This window comes from Nipponia nippon, unplaced genomic scaffold (assembly GCF_047370975.1).
Source record: "Nipponia nippon isolate SJK-2023a ecotype South Korea unplaced genomic scaffold, ASM4737097v1 scaffold_1, whole genome shotgun sequence".
NCBI classification, from domain to species: Eukaryota; Metazoa; Chordata; class Aves; order Pelecaniformes; family Threskiornithidae; genus Nipponia; species Nipponia nippon.
The window spans coordinates 152656341-152679111 of record NW_028262290.1 but is presented as its reverse complement, the minus strand read 5'-3'; the positions used below and the strand labels follow the sequence as shown (position 1 = coordinate 152679111).

The following is a 22771-nucleotide window of genomic DNA, read 5'->3' as shown; positions in this document are numbered from 1 at the left end:
CGCTTAAATGCTATAACAGAGGTTTTAAAGATTACGTTCCTGTATCTTAATTTCACAGCGCTATCCCAGCAAGCTACTTAAACTGAATAATAAGCGTGTCTCTTAAGACAGCAGGTCCTCTCCAACTTCTGAGAGTAATACAGACTTGTGTTGTTCTCACTGATACACTGAGTTGCACTCCTTCCAGGGAGATTTTGATTCCTCTCTTTGTGGATGTCTACTTTATGAACTGAGAAGCACCACAGAAGAAAATGAGAGAACTCTGTTTGAAAAAAAGCAGATCCACATTACTCTGATTTAGCACTTGTTACAAAGGGCACATGTACCTGGCCTTTCCTAACTGTTTGAGAAGTCGCCATTCAAAACTGGAAATATAATGAAACTATTTTAAGAAGTTTTAATTTCAGATAACTGATCACATCAAAATTACGATAATGAAAACAGAAGACTCACAGTTGTAAAAAAAGTTAATTTGCATGATTAGGCATCAATTCTTTAATCAAAATTAAAATAAAAATACAGATTTCTTAGTTTGGTTCAGCTTCTTAACATGGCATTTTAACATTGTTCATCTCACTTCCTAGCACACTTACATTTCAAGGTGATGCATCTATTTTGTAAATAAACATTTAATAAGCAGTGGTAATACATAAACAGAGAGGGAGGGACAGAGACACTATATTTGCTTAGAATCTCCCCAACAGTATTTTTGGCTTCTGTACCACTTTACTGTGTTTTGCATGTATCCTACAGTTCTCAGTATTCTGCAGTGTATAAACAATCAGAAGTCCCAAATCGTTCTCCATTTTAACTGTGTGTGTGTGTGTATATATATATATATATATAAGCAAATAGATATATGTGGGAATTGTCATTGTTACTAGAAGGATTATTCAAATTTTTTAAAAAATTAAGAACGAGCATATTATAAAACAGCTGAGCATATCAGCAAACAGTGAGTTTACCCAATGCAAAAGGACATTTTTCACATAGCAACAGAGAAAAAAGACCAGAAAATAGTCAAGAGGACTACAAAGGATCACTTGAAATGGAAAATGTTGGAAGTAAATTGGTAGGGTTTCAGTTGTAACAAGAAGCTTCTGAAAAGATACTCATTTCAAAACCAGCATATTTAACTATTCAGAACAAGGAAAAAACAAGAACAGGCATCTAGAGAGCAGGCAATTCTTCAGTAGTCTATAGGGATTTCTGCGCATCAATCAGCAGGAGGTAAGGAAGTCCAACTGAATTAGAAAATAAGCAGTGTTCATGAATAACAGAAAATTTTATTTTCAGCATGAAAATCTGTAATGAATGCATAAAGAATATTTCAATGGCAATACAAATAAAACTGGAATGAATTACTAGTAGTCTAAGAGCTCACTTAATCTTATCAAAATGACAGAAGAGCAGCCTCACCAAGAAAATGCTTATATATCTTGGTTAGCAGATACAGCTGAAAGGACAAACACAAACCAGAATTAACAATATTAACACCTGCTTGCAATTGTTTTTCTTTAATTAGAGCAACATTCTTCCACTCCCTAGCGACAAACTTCAAACAGAAGAAAGAACTGAAATGGTAAATGCCAAAGCAAAGACTTTCATTTTGTTAAATCTAAAAGCCTTCTGCTGTCTTTCCATCTGCCTAGCTGGAGTTTCCGTGCCCATCACTGAACAATTTCCAGCTAAGAAAATAATAACAGGATTAAAACTGGTAGTGGACTCTGACTGTTCATCCACCAATTAAATATAGCCACCTCCGAGCAGAAACACATCTGTTGTACCTTGTCCCTGCCACAGCTACCGCTGCTGAACACATCTCGTGAAGGTAAGATACAGAATGCAACTGAGAGACCGCCACCAGGCAGGGGATACTCTGCTAAAATGCCCATTTTGCATATAATATTCCATGTCACACTGTACACTTGCACTGGAGGTCCTTATCAGCTGGTTTTCTTTTATCTTAAGATACAAGAAACTGCAGAACGCCAAAGGGTTGTTTATTACCTGTGTATAAAACTTTTACTTTCAGGAAAGCAGCAGAATGGAGCCTCTGAGACACCAGTGAAGTCACAGGCAGTGGCTAGAAGCAGGTAACAGCAAGCAATAACAGAGAGATGACAGAATAATATCACCTGTTTATTTACCTTCATATATCCAGACTTTAAAACAGCATCAGACAATGTAGAGATTTTATCACAATTTCAGAAATGACTGGGGAGGGCTTTAAAACGATGATAGAAGCTGTATTAAAAATGGTCAAGACTTCAAACCTCAGAATTTGAGCTGAGTAAGGGGCAGTTTCAAAAATACTGACAGCGTAGCACTTTGTACGTTTTATCTGTTGGGTTCCTCATTAGACTTCAAATCAAGATTTGCAAAGGCATGTACAGAAATTAAATCTTTTCTTTTTTTTAACTAGCCCAAAATTGCTGGGGTAAAAGGTGAAAGTAAAAGTATTTTCTTAATCAGTGTCCTGGACAGGCTTTAGATAAAATATATAAAAATTACGGTCTAGAATGTCACCTGTTGACTATGCTAAACTGATTATTCTGAGCACTAATCTTCTATGAAATGCAATCTTTGAAAAGGTTCTTCTGTTCGTTGGAAATGAAAGGGAACCGAAACAATAACGCCACAAATGCATGAACACTTGACTGTGGTCTCAAATTGCGGTATCGCTTCCTCCTTGAGTATCTATCTTGTGAATAAGTGCAATACGGGGCGGGGGCAGAATGTTAGAAATTTTTTTTCCCCTAATATATTGTTTAAGGCACCATCAGATTGGATAGGCACATCCACTTTCACCATGTGGCTAGTCCTCAACGTTAGCTTAACCTCGGAATTCTACTTACCTTTCAAGTATGTAACTTCTGCAATTACTAAAGCTGCCTATATAATCAAGTGCAGTACATCCTGGAAGACACCTCTTCTACAAGCAAACACGTCCTTTTATCCAGTAATGCATTTCCCGAGATAAATCCAGTTTTCTTCTCAGCGTGCTAACAACGCTCTCCAAGACAGAGAGCAGCAAAAAACGTAACTGTTAACACAGGTTTCGTGTTTCCAGTTTCTTTCCCCCTTCGCACACTACTATTAGGCAAGGAAAACCCAGACTATGAAGCACAGCTGATGGTTTCACTACGTTCCCACCAAACAGTATTTATAGGCCATGTAATACCCAAATCACCCCCAGCATTCTATGCAAAAAAAAGTTAAGAACTATAGGCACCGTAAGGCTGACCTATAGCTCCCTCAGAAATTAGGAGGCCAGGACTGAGGAAAACTAGTAACTTAGTTTCGAAAAGCCTGTGCATTTCCGTAACTGACCCTCAGAAAGTCGACCCCTTGCTCTGCCCTTTAAGGCCAAAAGCAAACATCAGTCTGTAAGGGCATGCAATGTTACTGCATAAGGACTAAAATCATATTTCACATTGAAAATCTAACCTGATTTGCAGGTCCTTATAAAACTTAGCAGTTTGTGATGATAACCGTCCTTCAGAATTCCGTTTTTTGTTACGAAAAAAATTAAGCAAACAAAAATAATTGGTATTTTTCAACATTCTAGTTGACTCTGAAAACCTGTCACAGTATGCTTATGGACTCTCAATGTAGCCTAGGCCCAGCAAAATTAAAGCGTCAAATATCTAAGGATGCCTGCTGCTCGCGTACCAGCGTATTTCTGTAGGACTCCAGCATGTGCCCTCCTGCCTGGGAAATACAGCAGCGCACCCCAAAACAATCCCACGAACTTACTTTCCTGTACCGGAAGCAATCCAAATCTAATACAGACGTTTATAAACAAGCAATGTAAATTTGTTTATTTTTTTAAGGCTAGTATCATCTTTCCTTTAAAAATAAGGTCACATCCAAAGACAGTTCTATTTCTTGCCTCCGTCTATTACATGTTTACAGGTATTCAGTTCTGTAAGACTCATCATCCAATACAGCATGGGGCAGATGTTTCTATGCACATTTTGAGCAGCCGCTGCTGTCAGAGACATTGGCTTGACCAAATGTGTCATTTCTCAAGTTCTCTGCTACATGCTAATACAACACTTGAAGACAAATATGTACGGCACTTTTTGAAAGGAGGTAAAATTTAGTAAAGGCTTATTTTCCATTTGTTTTTTAACCTTACAGAGTAATCAAGTGGTTTGCCTTTATGAAAGTCAGTCATATACAGTGAATATCTTAGCATAGCATATACATAGCAAATACCCATCAGAAAATAACGTAGGCAGTAACAGACCCTTAGTTTGGAGGAAGAGAGGGAGGCAGAAGAGAAGTTGGTCAGCTACCTTTTAAATACACTTTCACAGAGAAAATATTGGAGACAGGAAAAAATTCTGTCCTTTTCTAAAACCCACGAGGGGGGTGAAAAGGTGGGAAAGGATTTCCATAGTTCAAGGTTGTAACAACTATGAAAGCAACTATAAATTAAGCTGTAAGTAGAGACACTGCTGAACTTCACTCGGAAAGAAAACTGCAAGTCAAATGTATCATTTAATGCTAAATTCATCTTCCACAGGAGAGCAAAGTTGCTGATCTTGTCTGACACACATCCCAACCAACCACCCTAACGAGCACACCCTAACGAGCACACCACGCGCTGCTCACCGCGCCAGCCCCACAAGGCGCTTCTCAGTACGCCTCCTTCGCGCCTTACAGCGAGCACAATTTTCAGCCAGGAGCGGTGAGAATGAAAAACTCCTGTGTGAGCCATGCACTAAGGACCAAAACCCAGAAGGATATCTAGTTTCTGACGGCAAACAGGAAGGTTATTTTTCACCTTTTTTTTTTTTTTTTTAGAGCAAACAATAAAAGTCAAGACGACCTATTGTACAGTGTACAGAGGCGTGAAGAAATTAGCAAAATAAGCCTTTGGCTGTTATCAGCTCTATTTGATTTACGTGTTCCTGGCAGAAACCTATGCCCCAATGGCTTCTACATTCACACAGAACCCCTGATTTTCTTTATAGAAGGGTTTTAGTTGTGGGGTTTTTTTATATATACATATATAAATATATACATATGTATATAAATACACAAATAGACAAAAAAAAAACCCAAACCACAATCCCACAACCAAAACCGAATCTATTCCATAAATCTTACAGCATTATTTTACTTTCAAGGAAGCAATTTTACTACAAGAACCAGATTAACTTTTTACTTGATCTAAACTGGCAGAAAACCTCTCCATTTCTTTTTTTACAGTCCGCAGAAGACTGACACGGCCTGAAGGAACTCCCAAAACTTGGTTTTGACTTCAAGAGCTGCCTCGAGACATCACCTTGGAAAATTAGAGATAACTATTCTTAAAGGTAGTTCCACTGAGTTTAGTTAAGCTTATTTACAACAGACTAGTATTTAACCCTAAGTGAGTTTTAGAGCTGAGAGAAGGGTATTTAAGCAAGCAATTTAGGGACACTGAAATTCCTACTACAGTCTGTAGTACCAATGAATAAAACAGTACTTCCTTACCCATTCCCCATATGTCTTCTAATGTGTTTCAAGGGCTTTTAATTCTCTCACAAATATTACTTCTTGACATGGAGATTGCTTTGCTTGAAAGATGCCTACTGTTATTTTTAATGCTAGCTTGCAGCATCAAGATACTGTCTTTAAAAAATAAAAATCCTTTATAAAGGGAAATAAAAGTGTTTCCATTAAGGGGAAGAGGACATATATTAACTTAAAAATAAATTCTTTTCCCCAGAGCCAGGCACAGTATTTGCAAGATTATTTAATACCCGAATTGCCTTCAGCTTTCTTTGTACATCTCATCAGTCCTTTTTGTTTAATCCCATCTTTCTGGTAAACAGAGAGGTGAGGACATTTCTTTACTGCTGTCTGAGCTTGAAAACACAATAAGTCACCCATTATTAATATATTATATTAATAAGCACGGGCATGAATACATAAAGAGTATTGTTCATCACAACAACCTTCATTTGCAAGTAATTTCTGATTCTCCATTGTTTACTAGGTCAATGTACCACCCTGGAGATGATAATGATCCCTTTTAATCAAAGGAATGAAGCTAATGGAAATAATTAATGGTAACTACCAATGTATTAGCTATTTATTTAAGATACATAGGCACATGCCTGGGGCTAACTGCTATATATTATCATAGGAAAACTGACCTTTTCCTTCCATCTGTTTTAAGCTCCATTAAGAAAATACACTAAACACAAGTTTATTTATGGTATCAAAAAATGCTGTCATGACCCAGTCCTGGATAATAACTTCAGCCTGTTAGGGTAAGAAAGCTTACTTGTTGCAAAACAATAAACCCTGCCACAAAGGGATAAACAGAAGACAAAAGAGAAGAGAAGGATCCAATGAAAATATAGCAAGTGAACAAAGAAACCAGATGCAGAAAGCAAGATAGACAGCGATAATGCCATTTAGCAATGACACAAAACCGTTTTCCTGAACCAAGTCTTAGTTTTTTCTCCAAACAATAAGTAAATATTGTCAGACTCTTACTTGAAAGATGCTGCAGAGATCTTTCCAGAGATCAAACAGGCTCCTCTGTCAAATTATTTTCTAGATTACAGCTAGATATTACCAAATCTCTAGAAGACATCAACAATAAAACTTTATCAGCACATATTCTCCCTATTATTTTCTAACAGATATATATAAAAAAAAAAAAGTACCTGAGTTACTTGAGGAAAGAACTGTAATAGGACTATTTATAAATCAGATGCAATATCCTCTCTCAGCAAGTGCTTTGCTGAGCAGACAACTGAATGCTAAGCATCTTGGAAGAGCAAGCTCCACGTTCTCAATTATTTTAACAAGCATTATTCTCACACAGGCCCTGTTTAGCAAACTTACAGGACTTACCTGCAAGATAAGAACAAGCTCCGATGCTTTCATTTCATTGCAAATATAAGTGCTTTACAGCTAGCAATGGACTTCAGTATTCAGGTTACATGTACTGCTGAACTGAAGCTTCACAATACTTACATACTGCTGCACCCCTGCCAAAGCGGTTATATCAGGAGTTACCTTTTTCCCCCCCTTTTTTTGATAGGTTATCTTTAACAGCTTATTTCTGGTATACCTGCATCAAAACTATTTTGCCTTGATGAAAAACAGACTTAAAATCCCCATGTAAGAACTGACATTGGCTCAAGCAGGTCACCACATTCTCTTGAGATCTAGGTGCCTCCACTCATTTTTGTCACATAAGAAGACAAGTCAAGTCATACAGCTACAGCAACACTTGGCAGTGCGCTGACTTCACATGTGACATTCCCTACAGGTTTGATTAGCATAGCATCCTTGGACTGAAGGAGCTGCTTGGGGAGATGATGGCATGGCCAGCAAGTAGAGCACAGAAAGCACTCATGATCATTTCAGCAACTTTCTGCAAAACACTTTTTAAGAGAAGAAGTTGACAACAGAGCTGGAGAGCCTTTCTGACTTACAGAGCCACAAACTAAAACCTTCACATGGACAAGAGCCACAGACCAACAAAACCAAGGGAAGGAAGAGTACCAGACATGGGCCACAAGTGGGAGATGAAAACTCGCTCTCGGTCCCACTGTGCCCCAGCGGGACGGGGCTGGGCTGAACGTGCAGCCGGACCCCCCCAACCCAGCAGAGAGAGCGCAGCAGCCCTCCTTGCCCTGCTAACCCCCAGGGGGCCACCTGGTTTGCCGGGTAGCCCTGGCCAGAACAGGCCAGTCACCAGTCCCATCAGCCGCCGCTGAGCTCAGGAGTCGCATGTTCGCACTCCCTCCATACAAGGAAAAACCTTTTTCAGCAACAGATCCTGCCTTTCAATTAGGCGATGCCAAATTAATCAGATTTGAGTCCCCAAATGGAAACCAAGGAGATTCCTCATTTACATGAGGAAAGAAATGCAAAAATATGTAGTTAGAGAAGATTTACATACAGCTGGACACATTGAAGCATGGGCAGGGTATCAATTACAGAGACGGTAATTACCAAGAAATTTCTTCCATGAATTGCAAAGCTTAATACTGCTACTAACTAAATCTCTTTTCAGCTTTTTATTTAGAAGAAAGCAGTGTATATGCGTTCCACTACTCTTTAAAAAGAAAAAACCTACACAGCTTCAGAACCTATTTAAAGAATTACAAATTTATGGACTGTGGTTTATTTGTAATCCCAAACTGTAATCCAGGACATAAATTCATCATAAAGCACACATTTCCAAAAGTCATCAAGAAAATTATAGACATCAAAAAACACGTTCAATGCTACTTAAAAGTCCAAAGATACAGGGGGGGGAATACAGAAATCTTACCCGTATGTGGGTAACTGTCACACAGATCTGAGAGAACACGGATTATTTTGTTTGCTTGGCTGCAAAACATGCAGAAGAGGTAGGAAACTAGGAATGTGAAGCAAATGTTGAAATGCAAACATGATGTAATCTAAAACAGGGTTTTGAAATCAACATTAAAGGTTATGAGGCCATCCTGGAGTCATCACACAGACCCTGCTCTCGAAGGCACTGTATGTATTGTGTACTTCTCATTGCTCAGAAAGCACAGCAAAACGTAAGGGGTCAAACAAGAGGTGATGACATCAGAGACAGGAACTTCTGTACGTTGTGGGTAGAAAAAGGTTGGGCTGAGATGCATAGGCAGGAGTCAAGTAAGGCAGACTATGACAGAGATGTAAAAAAAAAAGGGGGTGGGAGAGAAAAATCCAACAATCTTGCTAAAGCTACAGGGATGAAGGAGGGCAATAATCAAAGACATGTATTTATCTTTCAGCTCAAAGCTAGTTTTAACATTATATTAGCAACATGACAAGAAAGAGAGAACAACATTTTACTTTAATAATGCTATTTTCCAAAACATTTGTTAAATATAAAATCTTCGGTTCAAAGATTTCATTCAAGAACACACACAAAAAAAAAAATTCGGAGGGAGAGTCTGCTACCCAACCCTAGTCTGTATTCCCAACAAAGCCAGGAGGTCTAGCCTTCACTTCTGGAGCTTCCTGAAGTTCCCAAATATCCCAACGACAAAGCCATGCTGGGTTTACATCACACAGTTATCCAGCAACCCAGTAACAAAAGAGGCCCTCAGCTAATCTTGGCTACCAGGAGCAGAAGGAAACGAAGACATCAGCGGCATGCCCAGGGCCTCGCTGCGCACGCCAGTCCCATCACGCAGTGGCTTGCCCACAGCGAGCAGCTATCTTCTCTTAGCATACGATGCTTGGCAGAAGTCACAATCTCAAAAAGTACCATACTTCACTTGAATAACCACTGTGTATAAGCCAGTAGTAACACACAATATTTTCTAGAATAACACTGATATCCATGTGATCCTATTTTGAGATAATCCACAAAAACCCAGCAACAAAAGAACTACTGATGCTCTCCCTTAAGATGTCTTCTCCTTTTCTACCCACATCCATGCATAACTTCACTGCTGTTTAACTGCAAATTTAAATTCAAAAATTAAAGCATGCAGTAAGGAGAAAAAGAAAGGAAAAAAAACCCCACACAACCAGATATGTGAAAATATAAGAGCCGTTGTTCAATTTAGGTTCAGGTTCCTTTGTGGTAACATAAAGCTTCAGTGTTTGGATTGCATAAACTGTGATCCAAGTACTTGTTATAAAAATAACTGTTTACTATAATATTTTTTTAAAAAAATGTGACTTGAGGTCAAGAACTTACTTTTCACAAAACATTCATTTCGAGTTAAATTTAACTTGGCAATGTCCACTTCACTTAAATATCCATTTTGCCAAGGGGAAACAAGTTACTAGATGTAGAATTTACATCACTGTTTATATATGGAATTTTAAATCATTTTTTTTGCTTGCTTTAGCTTTCAAAGGCAGTACTGGTCCACAAAACCAGCTAGATCTCTCCTCCTACGTGTTATTTTTATCACAGACTGGATCTCCAGGACCACCTCAGTTACAGGAATCCTTCTCCTACCTAAACCCTCAAAAAACCACACATACCCCTCAGTAAAATTCCAGTTCCAGTTTCTATCTTTCTATGTCTGACACAGAGAGGATAACTGTATATTGTCAATGCAGCATACTAGACACATCATCCCAAATTAATTATCCTAAAAGGAAGGAGGATATTTAGCTGCAGGAAGCATGGTTTGAAAGCTTAAAATACAATTGCATTTCCAAATTCTTCACACCCTTTCCACCTCCACTGACTGACTGAATAAAATGCATATGGATTTCTGCCAAGTAGGAATAGTCACAACAAAAAGCTCTGAGAAGGGAGTGCCACTGGGAGCTAGGCGTTCATAGGGAGCATCATCAGGTGGGACTGACACATAGCTTATAGTAGAGGCACATGCAAAAGATCTTGTCATTCACTCGTGAAGCTGGATTTTATCTTGATGTTTACTTTAACATCTGAACTTCAAATCTACTACATATGACCACATAGCAAGAAATACCAAAATACTAACCAGAAGAAAGCTCCTGTATCTTCATTTCAGAATCCCTTTTCAGGAAATGTTCATTCCAAATGCAAATAAATCTATCATTCATTGCTATTTAATATTCAAAACACTAGACTTTCAAACCATATATCTGAACAACTATGTCAAGAGGTTAATTGCATTCTCTATTTTAATAGTGATAATGGCAGAGAATTTCAAATTAAAGTAAGATCTCCCCAACAGACTTTACTGACTTTGGGGATAGAACAAATTTAAGATCCTGCCTATAGCTGTAGTTGAAACTGTGCTAGCAACTAGAAATAAAATTCTTTCTAGTAAGACCTGAAGCTGTGGGGTTTTTTCTAAGTACAGACACAGTAGAAAAATGCACTGAATGGTTAGGCAAAACGTTCTGCAATAACTGGACCTACCATTATGAATTTTATCTCTGATTTCAGTTATGTAGTTTCATAAACTTAATTAAGAAAACCAAAATGAGCCTTTAGAAGTCCTTCAAAATGAAAACAAAACAAAACAAACAGGTATCAGAACACATTATAAAGATCCTGACTCACAGCAGCTGTGACACTATCTCCCGGACGTACAGGAGACTGCAATTCTGTAACAAGAAAACCAACCGTCTTGAACTAAAAATTTCTATTAGGATTATCTGCATGTTCTCAATCATAACTTTTTTTAACCTGTATTTCACACTGGTTATTTTAACAGAATTCTTTGAGGAGGAGGGAGTGGGGAGGACGCACACCAAATTAGTAGAGACTACAGCTTACTGAATGTAAACGGTATATATGACGGTATAACATAGAGACAACTTTTTTCAAGCTAGAAAAACAGATGAGATCTAAAACTCTGAACATCAGCCTAGGAATCAAGAGCTCTAATTAATTTCAAATGCTGAAAGACCTTCTTCAAGGTCTTCACATCACTTGCATCATTTTACAAAATAACACAGCTCACAAAGTAGTTCAGAGACGTAATTACTGCTCGTAAAGCTCACTGACCACAGCCTCAACGGTTCTTCTAGCCGAAGCAGGGAAGCATGTCCTGCCTTGTTCAGGCCCAGTTACAATTCCCAAACTTTGGATCTTCAACGAATGCAATCTCCTTCCTTATGAAAGTCAGAGAAGAGGATAAAGAAACCACAGTATATTTAGATGTAAAATGAAACTATTGATAAATACTTAAAAAAAAAAAAGTACAAGCACAGAAGCATAACTACTGCCAGTAATTTCACATACACAACCTCACATATACTCACAGTTCCTAAATTACCCCCTCCTTAGAGAGTTCGCATAGAAGCGAGAAAGTGTAGGATAGTATTATAGTATTTCAAAGCATCTTTGCTGATCAAGCATAGCTTCTCTCTCATGCAGTATTACTTTCAGTATCCGAAATCAATGCGTTCTTTCCAGGAACAAAGGTGGCAGTAAGTTTCTTTATCAGTTGGAAGCATTCAGTAAAATGTCATCACACAAATAACAACACAGCAACAAAAAGGCACCATTTCCCCGAATACTAATGTGCAGGGATAAACTGCATACCAGATACAATTTTAAGCATGCCAATAATCTGCTAATTTTGCTCCAATCCTAGAAAAGGATCCCTGCACCACCAGTCTCACATCTTCATTTAGTAACAGGGCACCCTATCGTGACATTTTGGGTAGCCTGCCTTTCTAAAAACCTGGAGCAGTTAACCTCTTCCTCTCTGTCTTCTGTAATAGTTTTGTCTCCTTACAATCCAACTTTTGGACTCAACAATAACTCATCAATTCCCACTTTTAATGAAATACAAATATAGCAAAGAAAAGATGCTTTTAAAATTTCAACACAGTCTCATACTGGTTTCAATACTGTTGAAAGTAAATCTCTTCACTTCCCATCTGATATCTTCTGGATCTCAGCCACAGGTGTGTCAGAGAAGACAAAGAAACAAGCAAGCAAAAAGCATGAGATACAATTTTTTTTAACTAAAGCTGGGTTTGTTGGGTTTTTTTTAAAGAAAATTATGAAAGAGTAGTTGAAGGCTGACTCTTCTCGCAACGAGAGAAGGATATCACACAGGCAGCAGAGCAGATGCTCTTCCCCTCTGAGAACCACAGTGGAGAAAAATGAGGGAGATGTTACGGGAGGTGGATGACAATTCACTTTTAATCTTACGATTAGCTCTACTCCATGAACTTGTCTTAGCATTCAAATATTACAGTTTTCTGCAACATTTTTATACCAACAAAGACAGTAATAAAATGCCACTCACAGTGACAAAAGCATTGCTTTTATGGGTATATTTTGTTCAAACCACCATAAGCTATAAGACAAGAGCACAACTTTTGCAGTGCAAACTGCACCTATGGTGACACAGCAAAGGTATTTCAGCAAAACTGTTACATTAGCCGCACTTAACAGAAATAGAATTATTTTGCAAAGCAATAAAGAGAGAAGTAAATAGCACCAGTTTATGGAAAATGTACATTCTTGCTGATCTGAGAAACTTGTCTCAGCTGAATGATAGTTGGTCTAATAAATCCTTTAGAGTTTGCAGGCCCAAAATGTTAAAAGCGTGACAAGAAAGGAAACAAACAAAAAAACAAAGGGGAAAAAAAGGGATTTCATGCAAGTTCTCCAACCAGCTTTCACTAGTAATTCCTCATTAGTGCCATAATCACAACTCCTTAGCCAGCTTCTATACTAGCTAAGAACCGGTCTTAGGACAATGCTGCTGCTGCTAAGTTCTTTCTCCAGTTCAGGCTCATGAGTGCTCTCCATTTAAGCTAGTCCTCCCAGAAAGAGCTCAAGAGCTGCTGATGCTCAAACTGAACTGGCCGGGGGGATGGGTTACGATGGCATATGGGGTCTACACAATCAGCAGCAGAAGTAGTTTAAGTCGAGCTCAATAAAACCATCTCTGAATTTTGGTCAACTTCTGCAGAAAGTTTCAGCTTAGGAAACATGAGAATCCCAACAGTTCATTTCAGCAATTCTAGAATATTTGCTTTTAAAGTTGGATTGTAAGGAGACAGAACCGTTACAGAAGATACGGAGGAAGTGGTAACTACTCCAGTGAAGGCACCACCTAAGCATACTGCTGGAAGTATTCTATCTAAATAACAAATTCTTAAATTTAAAAAGTTTGTTAACATTTCCTAGCTCTTCACATACATTTCAGAGATGTATGGCACATATATTAAGTATTCCGCAGAATGAAGTAAAAAAGACCACACCATATGTCAACTAACAGATTTTAAAAGCTCTAGTTACCCAAGTTCAAAGGAAAAGTAAAGCTGCAAACGTAATTCAGATTCATTTCTACACAGAAAGCTCAGAGAAAGGCCATACACTGTTTATGTTTTCAGTTTGTAAAGTGTATTTCATATTCTTGCAAAGATATTATTCATGGAAGATAGTTAGACTGTGCCTGATCTGCAGCTGGCTGGCAGGACGAGGACAGCTATTAGGTAGCGTTAGGCACTGCTCGCTTATTCCCCTTCCGACTTCATGCTACGTTACCGAGAGCAGCGAGCAAAAGGCCTTCACAGTGTCAGTTAAGTTGCCATACGTGTGCAGCAAAGCGTGTTGCAGAAAATGGTGTCCCACCGTGCGAGTGCCAAACTTCAGGACTGCTTTTCGTACCGCCTGACCTTGAGCAAGGCCTGAAGATGCAGTAAACATATCCTGGAAGTCTGAAAAAACTTCAGTAAGCACATAAAACTACGTAAAATAGCTATGACCACACAGCAGAGAGGTTTTCATTCCTTTTAAATACGTTTTTCTTATTACATGTAAAATCTAAGGGAAAAAAACTACCTCAAAATACAGCCGTCCTTCCATTTTCAGGGACCAATAATTTTCAGTCTTGTCATTCTGCTTCAAGTACCAATTTACCCAGCCAAGACTACTGATCTTGTGTAACTCACTTTCAAAGAACATCTTAATCAGATGACAGTGCACTAATAAAACTGGTTAGAAACATGTTCAAATATGATTAGTCTTAGCATGTGCGCATCTGAAAGCTTCTACAGCTAAATATGAGAACACTGACTTCATAAAGGGTGTAAATTCACTGATTTGATGTGAACAATGCGAAAGTGAGGTTTTAGGAAGGCTTTGTACAACGTGACGGTGCCTCTTCGAGAAGCAGGGCACAGCACAGAACAAACAGATGAAGCTGAGAGCGGAAGAAAAAAAGAAAGCTGCAAGGCATGCATCACTAGCAGCATGCAGTATAGGACTGTGATATATATTCAGCAATGTAGGCCACAGCAGGCTCTATTTTTAATTTTTTGATGCACACAATTGCAGTTGTACCTTGATACGTGACCTCTGACAAATGCTTAGGTAGGTAATGCAAACAACGGTAGTGAGAAGCATATAGATCACCTCTGTGCAGGAATTCCGGCTAAGGGAACAAGAAAAGTTTGAACGAGACTTTTCTGTAAACCAAAGAGACTTTTTTTTTTTTTTTAAAGAAGGGCTATCCTTTTACGAACCAGGTGTTAGCAGGAATGTCTGTGTGCAACATATTAGATCTTTAATTTGCTTCTGAAGTGCTTATATCTTGACTTTCATGAATGTAGGTCAGTTCCTTCACAACATGCAACCCCATCATGTCCTAGCTCTTGAAAACACCAGTATTCCCTTTCAGCGAAATTTCATTAGGTATATGGGGTAGACGTTTTAAAACTTTCCTGTATTTTGCTAAAATCTCATAATTCTTATAAACCCCAGCAGACAGTGATACACAAATACTAACTAATCTCATTTCAGAGACTCCCATATGCCAGTTTCAAGAAGATGGAGAAAAAAAAATGTAAATGAACAAATAAATGGCTTTAAAAAAAACAGTCCATTCTTAGGAGCTTGTGCATTATGCAGCAAAAAATTAACATGATTGGCGCAAGATGAAAAGGGCTGAAGAGGTTTATCAGTGATGCACAGTTGCACAGGATGACATTATCTGAGCTAGCAATGAAAAATAACCTAGTGACATTAGCAGGAGTCTACAAAGAGGGGGCAAAAAAAAAAAAAAAATCAGATTTTTGGAGGGCTGGGGGCAGGGCAGGGGAAGAGAGGGAAGGACGAGACAGGGAAGGGGCTAAGCATTAACAACTGTCTTTCCTTCAAATAGCCTAGGAACTCTCCATCTAGTCTCTATTTCAAGAACAGCCTTTTGGCCAATTTCATTATAGGGCATCAGCTTTGCTTCACGCCATCGTATCTGTGGTAAGCCAGCCCCTTTGCCCCCTCCCTACAGCTCCATACTTGAAAACCTTACTACAGAAATCATGTCTCAAACGGAGAAATCACATTTGAGCACATCAGCACACGCTGCTTTTTCATAAACCACCAGTGGGTCTGGCTGTGTGACCTGCTGACGTAAAGAGTAAGTGGAGTCTAGACTACGGTCAGTCCAGCTAGCCAGGCTTTGAACAGTGCATACACCAAGATGCTTACATGGCTTGCACAGACAGAAGTTTATATGCAAATGAGATACAGAATGCGATACATTAAGGTTTCTACCACTTATTGTCATTACCACTGCTGTAAAAAAATGTCTTGATGGCAAACAGATAGAGCTAGGAATCTGCAAGTCTTGAATCCACTGCCATAATTTTCCTAAAGTAAATTTTTAAATGTGAAGCACTGGAAAATGTTGAAGCTCCCCCTTAGCAATAAATCATCAAAAACAGATGGTAACCTCTGTATGTTACATTATCCTCTTGGTCTTTCTCAAAAAAAAACCCAACACAAGTAAAAATCTGTTAGGTGTTCTTCATTATCATGAGCCTGTACAAAAAAAAAAAGGAAAAAAAAAAGCATTCTGGTGACTGCACAATATTCAGAGAGGCAATTTTGCACATGTATAGATTTTTATAGAAGTCCATTACCTTCTTAGAAATACTGGGGGGGGAAGGAAGAAAGAGAAATCCACCATTCTCATTCTCTAGAATAAGTCATTTGCTAAATTCCTCGTAATGAAATCTCTTTCAAAATTCCCTTCTCTTTCAGATACCACTTCATAAGCAGTTGTGAAATATTACAGAAATTGAGATTTTCTGACAAGGTACCAGTGATGTAGAGGTAAAATCTTGCTATAAAACTCATCCCTACTGAAGCAGAATTCCTCCAACCGTTCTTCGAAAAACTGTTACTGGATTGGGTATTGTACTTGAATTACAGGAGACAATTCAAAGGCATGATCTTGAATGCAGATTTGACGAATATTTCCTTATGAAGTATATAAGACTGGCAAACTTCAAACAGTTCCACTAGTACTAAAACTTCCAGTTAAATCACTCTTAAAGGTTTGACATCCCTCCGTCTTTATCTTTCTCCCTCTCATGCTGCCAGAAATAGGGCCTGCAACAGTGAAAACCACTCATGTCTCTGAAAGGCTTACACAGCCCACAGCTGATTTAAAGGTTCTAAAAGTTCTTGTTTTACTCCCTCAAAAAAATAAAATGTTTCATGGATTTCCACAAATATGAGCATGAAGGCAACTTCCACATGAAACGTATTAACTCAGACACTGCATGTCATGATTGGTTACAGTCCCCGAAAGTACCACTCACAAGGTAAACGCTTGCCAGGGACACGGATTTGCACTTGGAGAGCCTGACTGTCACTGCCACACGTACTGAGCCGGATGGAAGGGCTCTCACTTGAAGAACAGCAAGAAACATAAATCTGAAGTGCCAAAAAAAGTTTCCTTTCAGTGCATCAGTCTTTCATCATCACTTAAAAAAAAAAAAAAAAAAGTACATTTGGCAACATAATCAATATGAGAAACTCTTGGAAATACGTTATGATTTGCGGGAATACTAAGGAATCAACATCCAGCATTTTCTCTTCATGACACAGAAAACCAGATTGTTGTTCCTTCATTGTAAAGAACATCACTGCAAAATGATAAAAATATCACTAGAGTTCTCTGTTGCGAAGGGTTTTTTTCCCCACCCCAGTGCCTCATCTGTAAACATCTGTATGCCATACAACTTCAAACAATCTAACAAGAAAAACATAATAGCTAGTCTAACAGGAAATAAAATTTCAGAAACACAGTAACATCTTATTACATTTAGTAATCAGTCTACCATCTTTGACCGAAAGACCTTCAGTGATTATGACTCCAGGGTAACAGACCTGCAACAAAGCACGCTTCAAAAAGCTATTTTACCCACAGTATCTCCAGTTGGTTTGTGTGTACAGATATTTATTGTCCATCAGTCTCCTCAATGAGAACTTATTTCTCAGACTCTATCCGTAAAAAGGGGCAAGACTAGAGTAAGGCACAAAAAGGAAACCCAAGCTGTTTGCTCTTTTTCAGAATTGCCCATTTGAAAATGCGACATTGCACCAACGGTCCCAAATCAAAACCAACAAAATTGAAAAATAAATAATACAAAAGGCTTGAAACATGCCGCAGTTTAACGGAGAAGAGAGACAGAGCACCCATGTGCCTTCATCCAACAAATGAAACAAATAACCATAGATTTTTTTTTTTGCAAGTAACCGCTAAGGTGCAGGAAGTTATCTGCATTACATGCATATTTTAACAAGTGCACGCACACTTACTATTTCTACCTATGCCCTTCTTCTCATCCAGAAAAAAACCCACATCAAGAACAAAGCACAAAACCCACACATCTCTGACCAAAAACTTCACTGCAGACTGTGTTGGTATAGATGGAGAAATCCGTACCACCAGAGAGGGCTGCATGCTGCTATGCTGGACAACACTGCTATTGGAAGAATTAATCATTCATAGATCAACAATTGGTTCTTTCATCTCCCTGCCTTTCTCAGACCAGATCATTATATATTTTTTTCCACCTACTGCTCCTGTTACACTCCAATTTTTCAGCTGCATAAAGCAAACACCCATATTCCCAAAACGTATCTCATTAAAAGAAATAATCTTAACCAGAGAGGGAACCGATCTGCTTCTATGGGCTTCATGACTTTGCCAGTGTCAAGAACTGACAAGATAAAACTCTGTAATAAAATCATGATCGAATAAGCTATGAAAAAAATGTGGCAGGCAAACTGAAGTGCACCAAAGTCCCTCGTTCTGGCTTTCTACCAAAGGCAGTTCATGTAAACGAATCCATGAGGTAGCTGACCTTTTACCAAGTAAAGTTTTAGGACTAAATACTTCAGCTAATCAAAAACTAAATTACATGTATACATTAAACCACATCTTTAAAATTAAGCTGTATTCTGGTTAACCAAAACAGCGGCACATTCAGTCATTACTAAACCAACGGGAATATGGCTTTTTTGAATATCACTGCAGAGACAGAGAGGGAAAGGAGGCATTCATGGCTTCACAGAGCAGTGCCTCATCACGACAGTAACAGGGGAAGGAAAAGTCACTGGAGGAGAAGGTTGTCATGGGAAACATTTCTCCCACTTTTATTGCTGGCTAGGTTTGTCCTTTAAATTCCCACCCCTGCAGAGGCGCGGCGGGAGCCGGCCACGGCCTTGCGAGGGGCCCTTCCCGGCCGCAGCCCACCCCTGAGGCGGCGTGGGAGCCGCCGGGCCCGCGGTGCGGGCCCGCCTGGCAGCGCCATCCCCGCAGCCCGAAAGGAGAAGGGACTGGGCAGCGCACGCCCGGGACCCCGCAACTGCGCCTTGCCAGAGGATGCGGCGGGGGCCGGGACGCTGCCCAGCCCTGGCCGGACGGGTCCCGCACGCCTCTGCCCGGGGAACGGAGCAGCTCTGGAGGCTAAATCCCGCGCAGCTGTGCCGCAACCCGCGTCCCCCACAGGGGCGGAGGCGGGGACCGAACCCGGGCCCTCGCGGCACGGAGGGGCTCGGTGTCACGGCAGCGGCTCCACGCCCGGGCAGGGCGGCGGGACCGGCCCCACCCGCGGGGGAGCCGCCCGGGGCAGAGCCCTGGCCCCGCCGCAGGGAGGGGAGGGGAGGGGAGGGGAGGGGAAGGGAAGGGAAGGGAAGGGAAGGGAAGGGAAGGGAAGCGGGGGCTCCCCAGGCCGCCCGCCCGCCCTCACCGTCGATGTTCTCCCGGTCGCTGATGTGCTGCAGGTTGCAGCCCGTGTCCTCCCGGCTCAGGTCGGCCTCGGGGCGGTAGGACTCCAGCCGGGAGTGGGCATTCCTGCGCAGCTTGGGGCTGGAGGAGACGCAGCAGGAGGTGGTGTTCCCCATCTTCTCGGCCCGGCCCCGGCCCGGCCCGGCTCGGCTCGGGAGGAGGCGAGGGGCGGCCGGTCAGCAGGGGCGGCGGGAAGCCATGGGCAGCGGCGGAGACGAGGGGGAGCGGCGGGGGAAGAGGCGGCGGCTGCGGCGCCCTGCGGCTGCACTCGCCGGCGGGTCCCCCCGGCGGATCATCCGCGGAGGCGGCCCCGCAGCGCGGCCCGCCGGCGTGGGCTGCGGCAGCTAAGCCCTCCTCCGCGGGCGGGCAGCGCCGGGCCCGCCGAGGCTCAGCCCCATCGCCGGCGGCGGGGCCGCCGCGCTCCTCCCCCGCCCCCGCGCAGCCGCCGGGCCCGCTCCACGCACGCACCCACGCGGCAGCGCCGCAGCCTCCGCGGCAGCCGCAGCGGCAGCAGCAGCCGCCCCGGGCGGCCCCCGCTAACCGGTTCCGGTTCAAGCGGGCGGTAACGCCTCCCGCCGGGCGGGCTGCGAGAGCGGCAGCCGCCGCCGTGCCCGCTCCCCGCGGGCGGCGGAGGGGGGAGGCGGCGGGGGCCGCCCCGGCAGCCACGGGCGCTGCTGGCGGAGCCCGCCCTCGGCGGCGGCCCCCTCAGCGCCGCGGGCGGCCCCAGGGCCCGCCGGGAGCCCCCGGGGGCCGCCGCCGTGCCGGCGGGAACCCGGCCCTCCCGCGCTGGGCGGCCCCGGTCCCACTGCGCGCACGCCTTGACATAACGGGAGAGCAGAGCAGGCTGATGGCTAAGGGGAGCGGGGGGCGGCGGCAGCTGCTGCGGGGCGGCGGGCAGAGGCGCCGGGCTGGGGACCGCGCTGGAAGGGGCCGGTGGGGAACGGGGCCTGGGGAAGCCCCCGTGCGCATCGCCGCAGCAGCGGGGCCGCGGGAGGCCCTGCGCGGCGGCCGGCGTCTCTGCGTTTCGCCTCTGAAGTAGGCCCCAACGGCGGCGTGGCCGGGCCCCGCGGCTGGGGAGTCGGGCGGCAGCCGCCGGCGGGAAGCGCTCCCCCGTCTGGCTTCGCTGCTGAACGGATGCACAAATTATGGGAAAACTTGTTGTTAAGAGCTCTTTTGGACTGCCGGTGTCAAAGATAGCTGGCCAGAGGGGAAGGAGGGTGTGTAACGTGCCCTTACGTACCGCTCTCCCTGCGTTCGGAGCGTTCCCAGTCAAAATCCACTTTTTCGGGATCAGTGTAATGCTAAGGATGGGCATCGTGCCTGGTTTTCATTAGGTTTTTTTCATTTTTAAAATCTCTGTAATCTAAGCAAATCTCATGACTACCTGGAGGCCGGAGTCATGGTCACTGAATGGCTACACCGATAATTCAATAAAAGAAAAACGCAGTTGTGTGTTTATGAAGAATGCCTTGACTTACCGCCCCGTGTCCAGGGAACCGTCACATGCGACGCTACCAGGCATCTCATGATACCTGATGTTTTCATAAGATCTGCTCAAGTCAGGTGATTACATGAAAGACTTCCAAGTTTTTATTCTACATTTTTCTCAGATCACACATGGCAAAGAAAAAGTAATTTTTAATTTTCAGCTGTCTTTGAATGTTTATTTGATGCAAATGTACCCTAGTGGGATACAAACAAACAAGAGGAAAGAAAAAGGAGGGGTTTTTTTTAAAGACTCTTTTGAGGATGTTTTCTGTAACTGATTTTGGGACACCCCCCCAAGCACGGATGGGCACCGGTTTGTGAGTTACATTGTCCCTTTGCGTTTGAGTAACCCAAGATAAAAATAGGTTTAGTGTCTTTTGTGTATTGGCCTCCTCAGCAGTTTGCATCCACACAAAAGAAAATTAAATATTTGCTGGTGCTCTGGTTTAGAAATGTTACCGCGTAGGATGTCATGCTAACTAGCGCCTTCCACCCCCACCACGCCGTAGGTCCTTGCTTCCCGAGGGTTCGCTGGGCTCCTGCCTCCAGCCGAGCCGGCCCGCAGCCCGCTCCGCTGCCGAGACCCGGGCTGGCCATAAACTGTGCTCGTGTCGGCAGGGTTGATTAAATCTCAAATGGGCATAAGCAGCGATCAGAAAATTTCAAATGTGATTTTGTAAGAATCAAATCTTTCTTAGTATATATACGATAGAATAAATAATAAAATGTTACTGAAATGCCTAGCTTACCGCATCTCACAGGAGGACCTCAACAGAGCTAGAGGCACCGCTGGAAGAATGAGCTGTTTGCCTGCCTGCCGTGGCTCCCCGACCTGCCGTGTTAAATCCTACCTGCCTGTCAGAACCGGGGACGCTTACCCGTTCATGGCCTTTTTGACCTGTAGTGTCCCAGCATTACCACCCCTACGGCATCAGTGCCGTTGTCTTTTAAGGACACGCTTGGGTAATGCTAACTGGGAAGCCATTGTGTTGCCTTGCTGTACCAATCCCACTAAATTTTTTAGGCATACAGCAAAGATTTCGTGACCCCTAATTATTTAGAAACTTTTAAACAGCTCTAAATCTATTGTAGCAAATCCTTAGTCAAACCTTGCAATGTATACATATACCACAATTTTCATAAGCTTTGAAGCAAAACAGGCAACAGCATAACGATGGAGATGGGTTAATTGCAAAGTCTGCTTCTCTGAGTAGATAAGCAGAGCTTAAAAAGACATATTTTCTTCATTGAAAAGGAATGATTTAAACTTTGGTCTATATTTAAAACTAATATTCTAAAAGTAAACATTTAAAATGTTTTTAAATGTGAAGTATTTAAAACTTGCGATCATCAGTTGTGACCAAGTAATCACTATGTAGCTACCTATTTTCTTACTTGCAGTCTTTTGTTTTGAATTTTTCACCTACCTTTATTCCTCCTCCTTTCACCCTAAAAGCTTGCTGAAATACGTTTTAATGGCAAAGGTGCTACAATAGATATTTAAAGAGAAAGTCAAAGAAAAGGAACGCTGCTGTAGGGAAATGGTCTCCTGCTGGTATCTAAGAACTGAGAAAAGTACATAGGTGAAATGTATGTCAGGAAAGCATGTTGGGTTTTCAGTTATAGTTACTTTATTTCAGCTATGTCAAGTATGGTGCAAAGGTAATTGTGTTGTTTGATAAATATTGGTACAGCAAAGGAAGAACAGTTCACTGTAGCTCACTGACTTGCTGAGATGTCGCGTATGTCACAAGAAGATCTTTTGTGTCTTTCTTTGATTAGAGACCGTTCTG

The 22771-nt window shown here is 42.0% G+C and overlaps 1 protein-coding gene across 2 annotated transcripts in view; it reads right to left on the bottom strand.

Moving 5' to 3' along the window:
* CCNY (cyclin Y) overlaps positions 1-19919 on the bottom strand; it is a 127943-nt gene extending 108024 nt beyond the window's left edge. The window contains exon 1 of one of the 2 annotated variants that reach the window (XM_087778589.1): positions 19453-19919. In XM_087778589.1, coding sequence (XP_087634715.1) covers positions 19453-19606 — 154 coding nt within the window. In that variant the 5' untranslated portion in view covers positions 19607-19919. The remainder of the gene's footprint in view (positions 1-19452) is intronic. The other variant, XM_087778598.1, reaches the window with a different exon arrangement.
* Positions 19920-22771: the final 2852 nt, after the last annotated feature.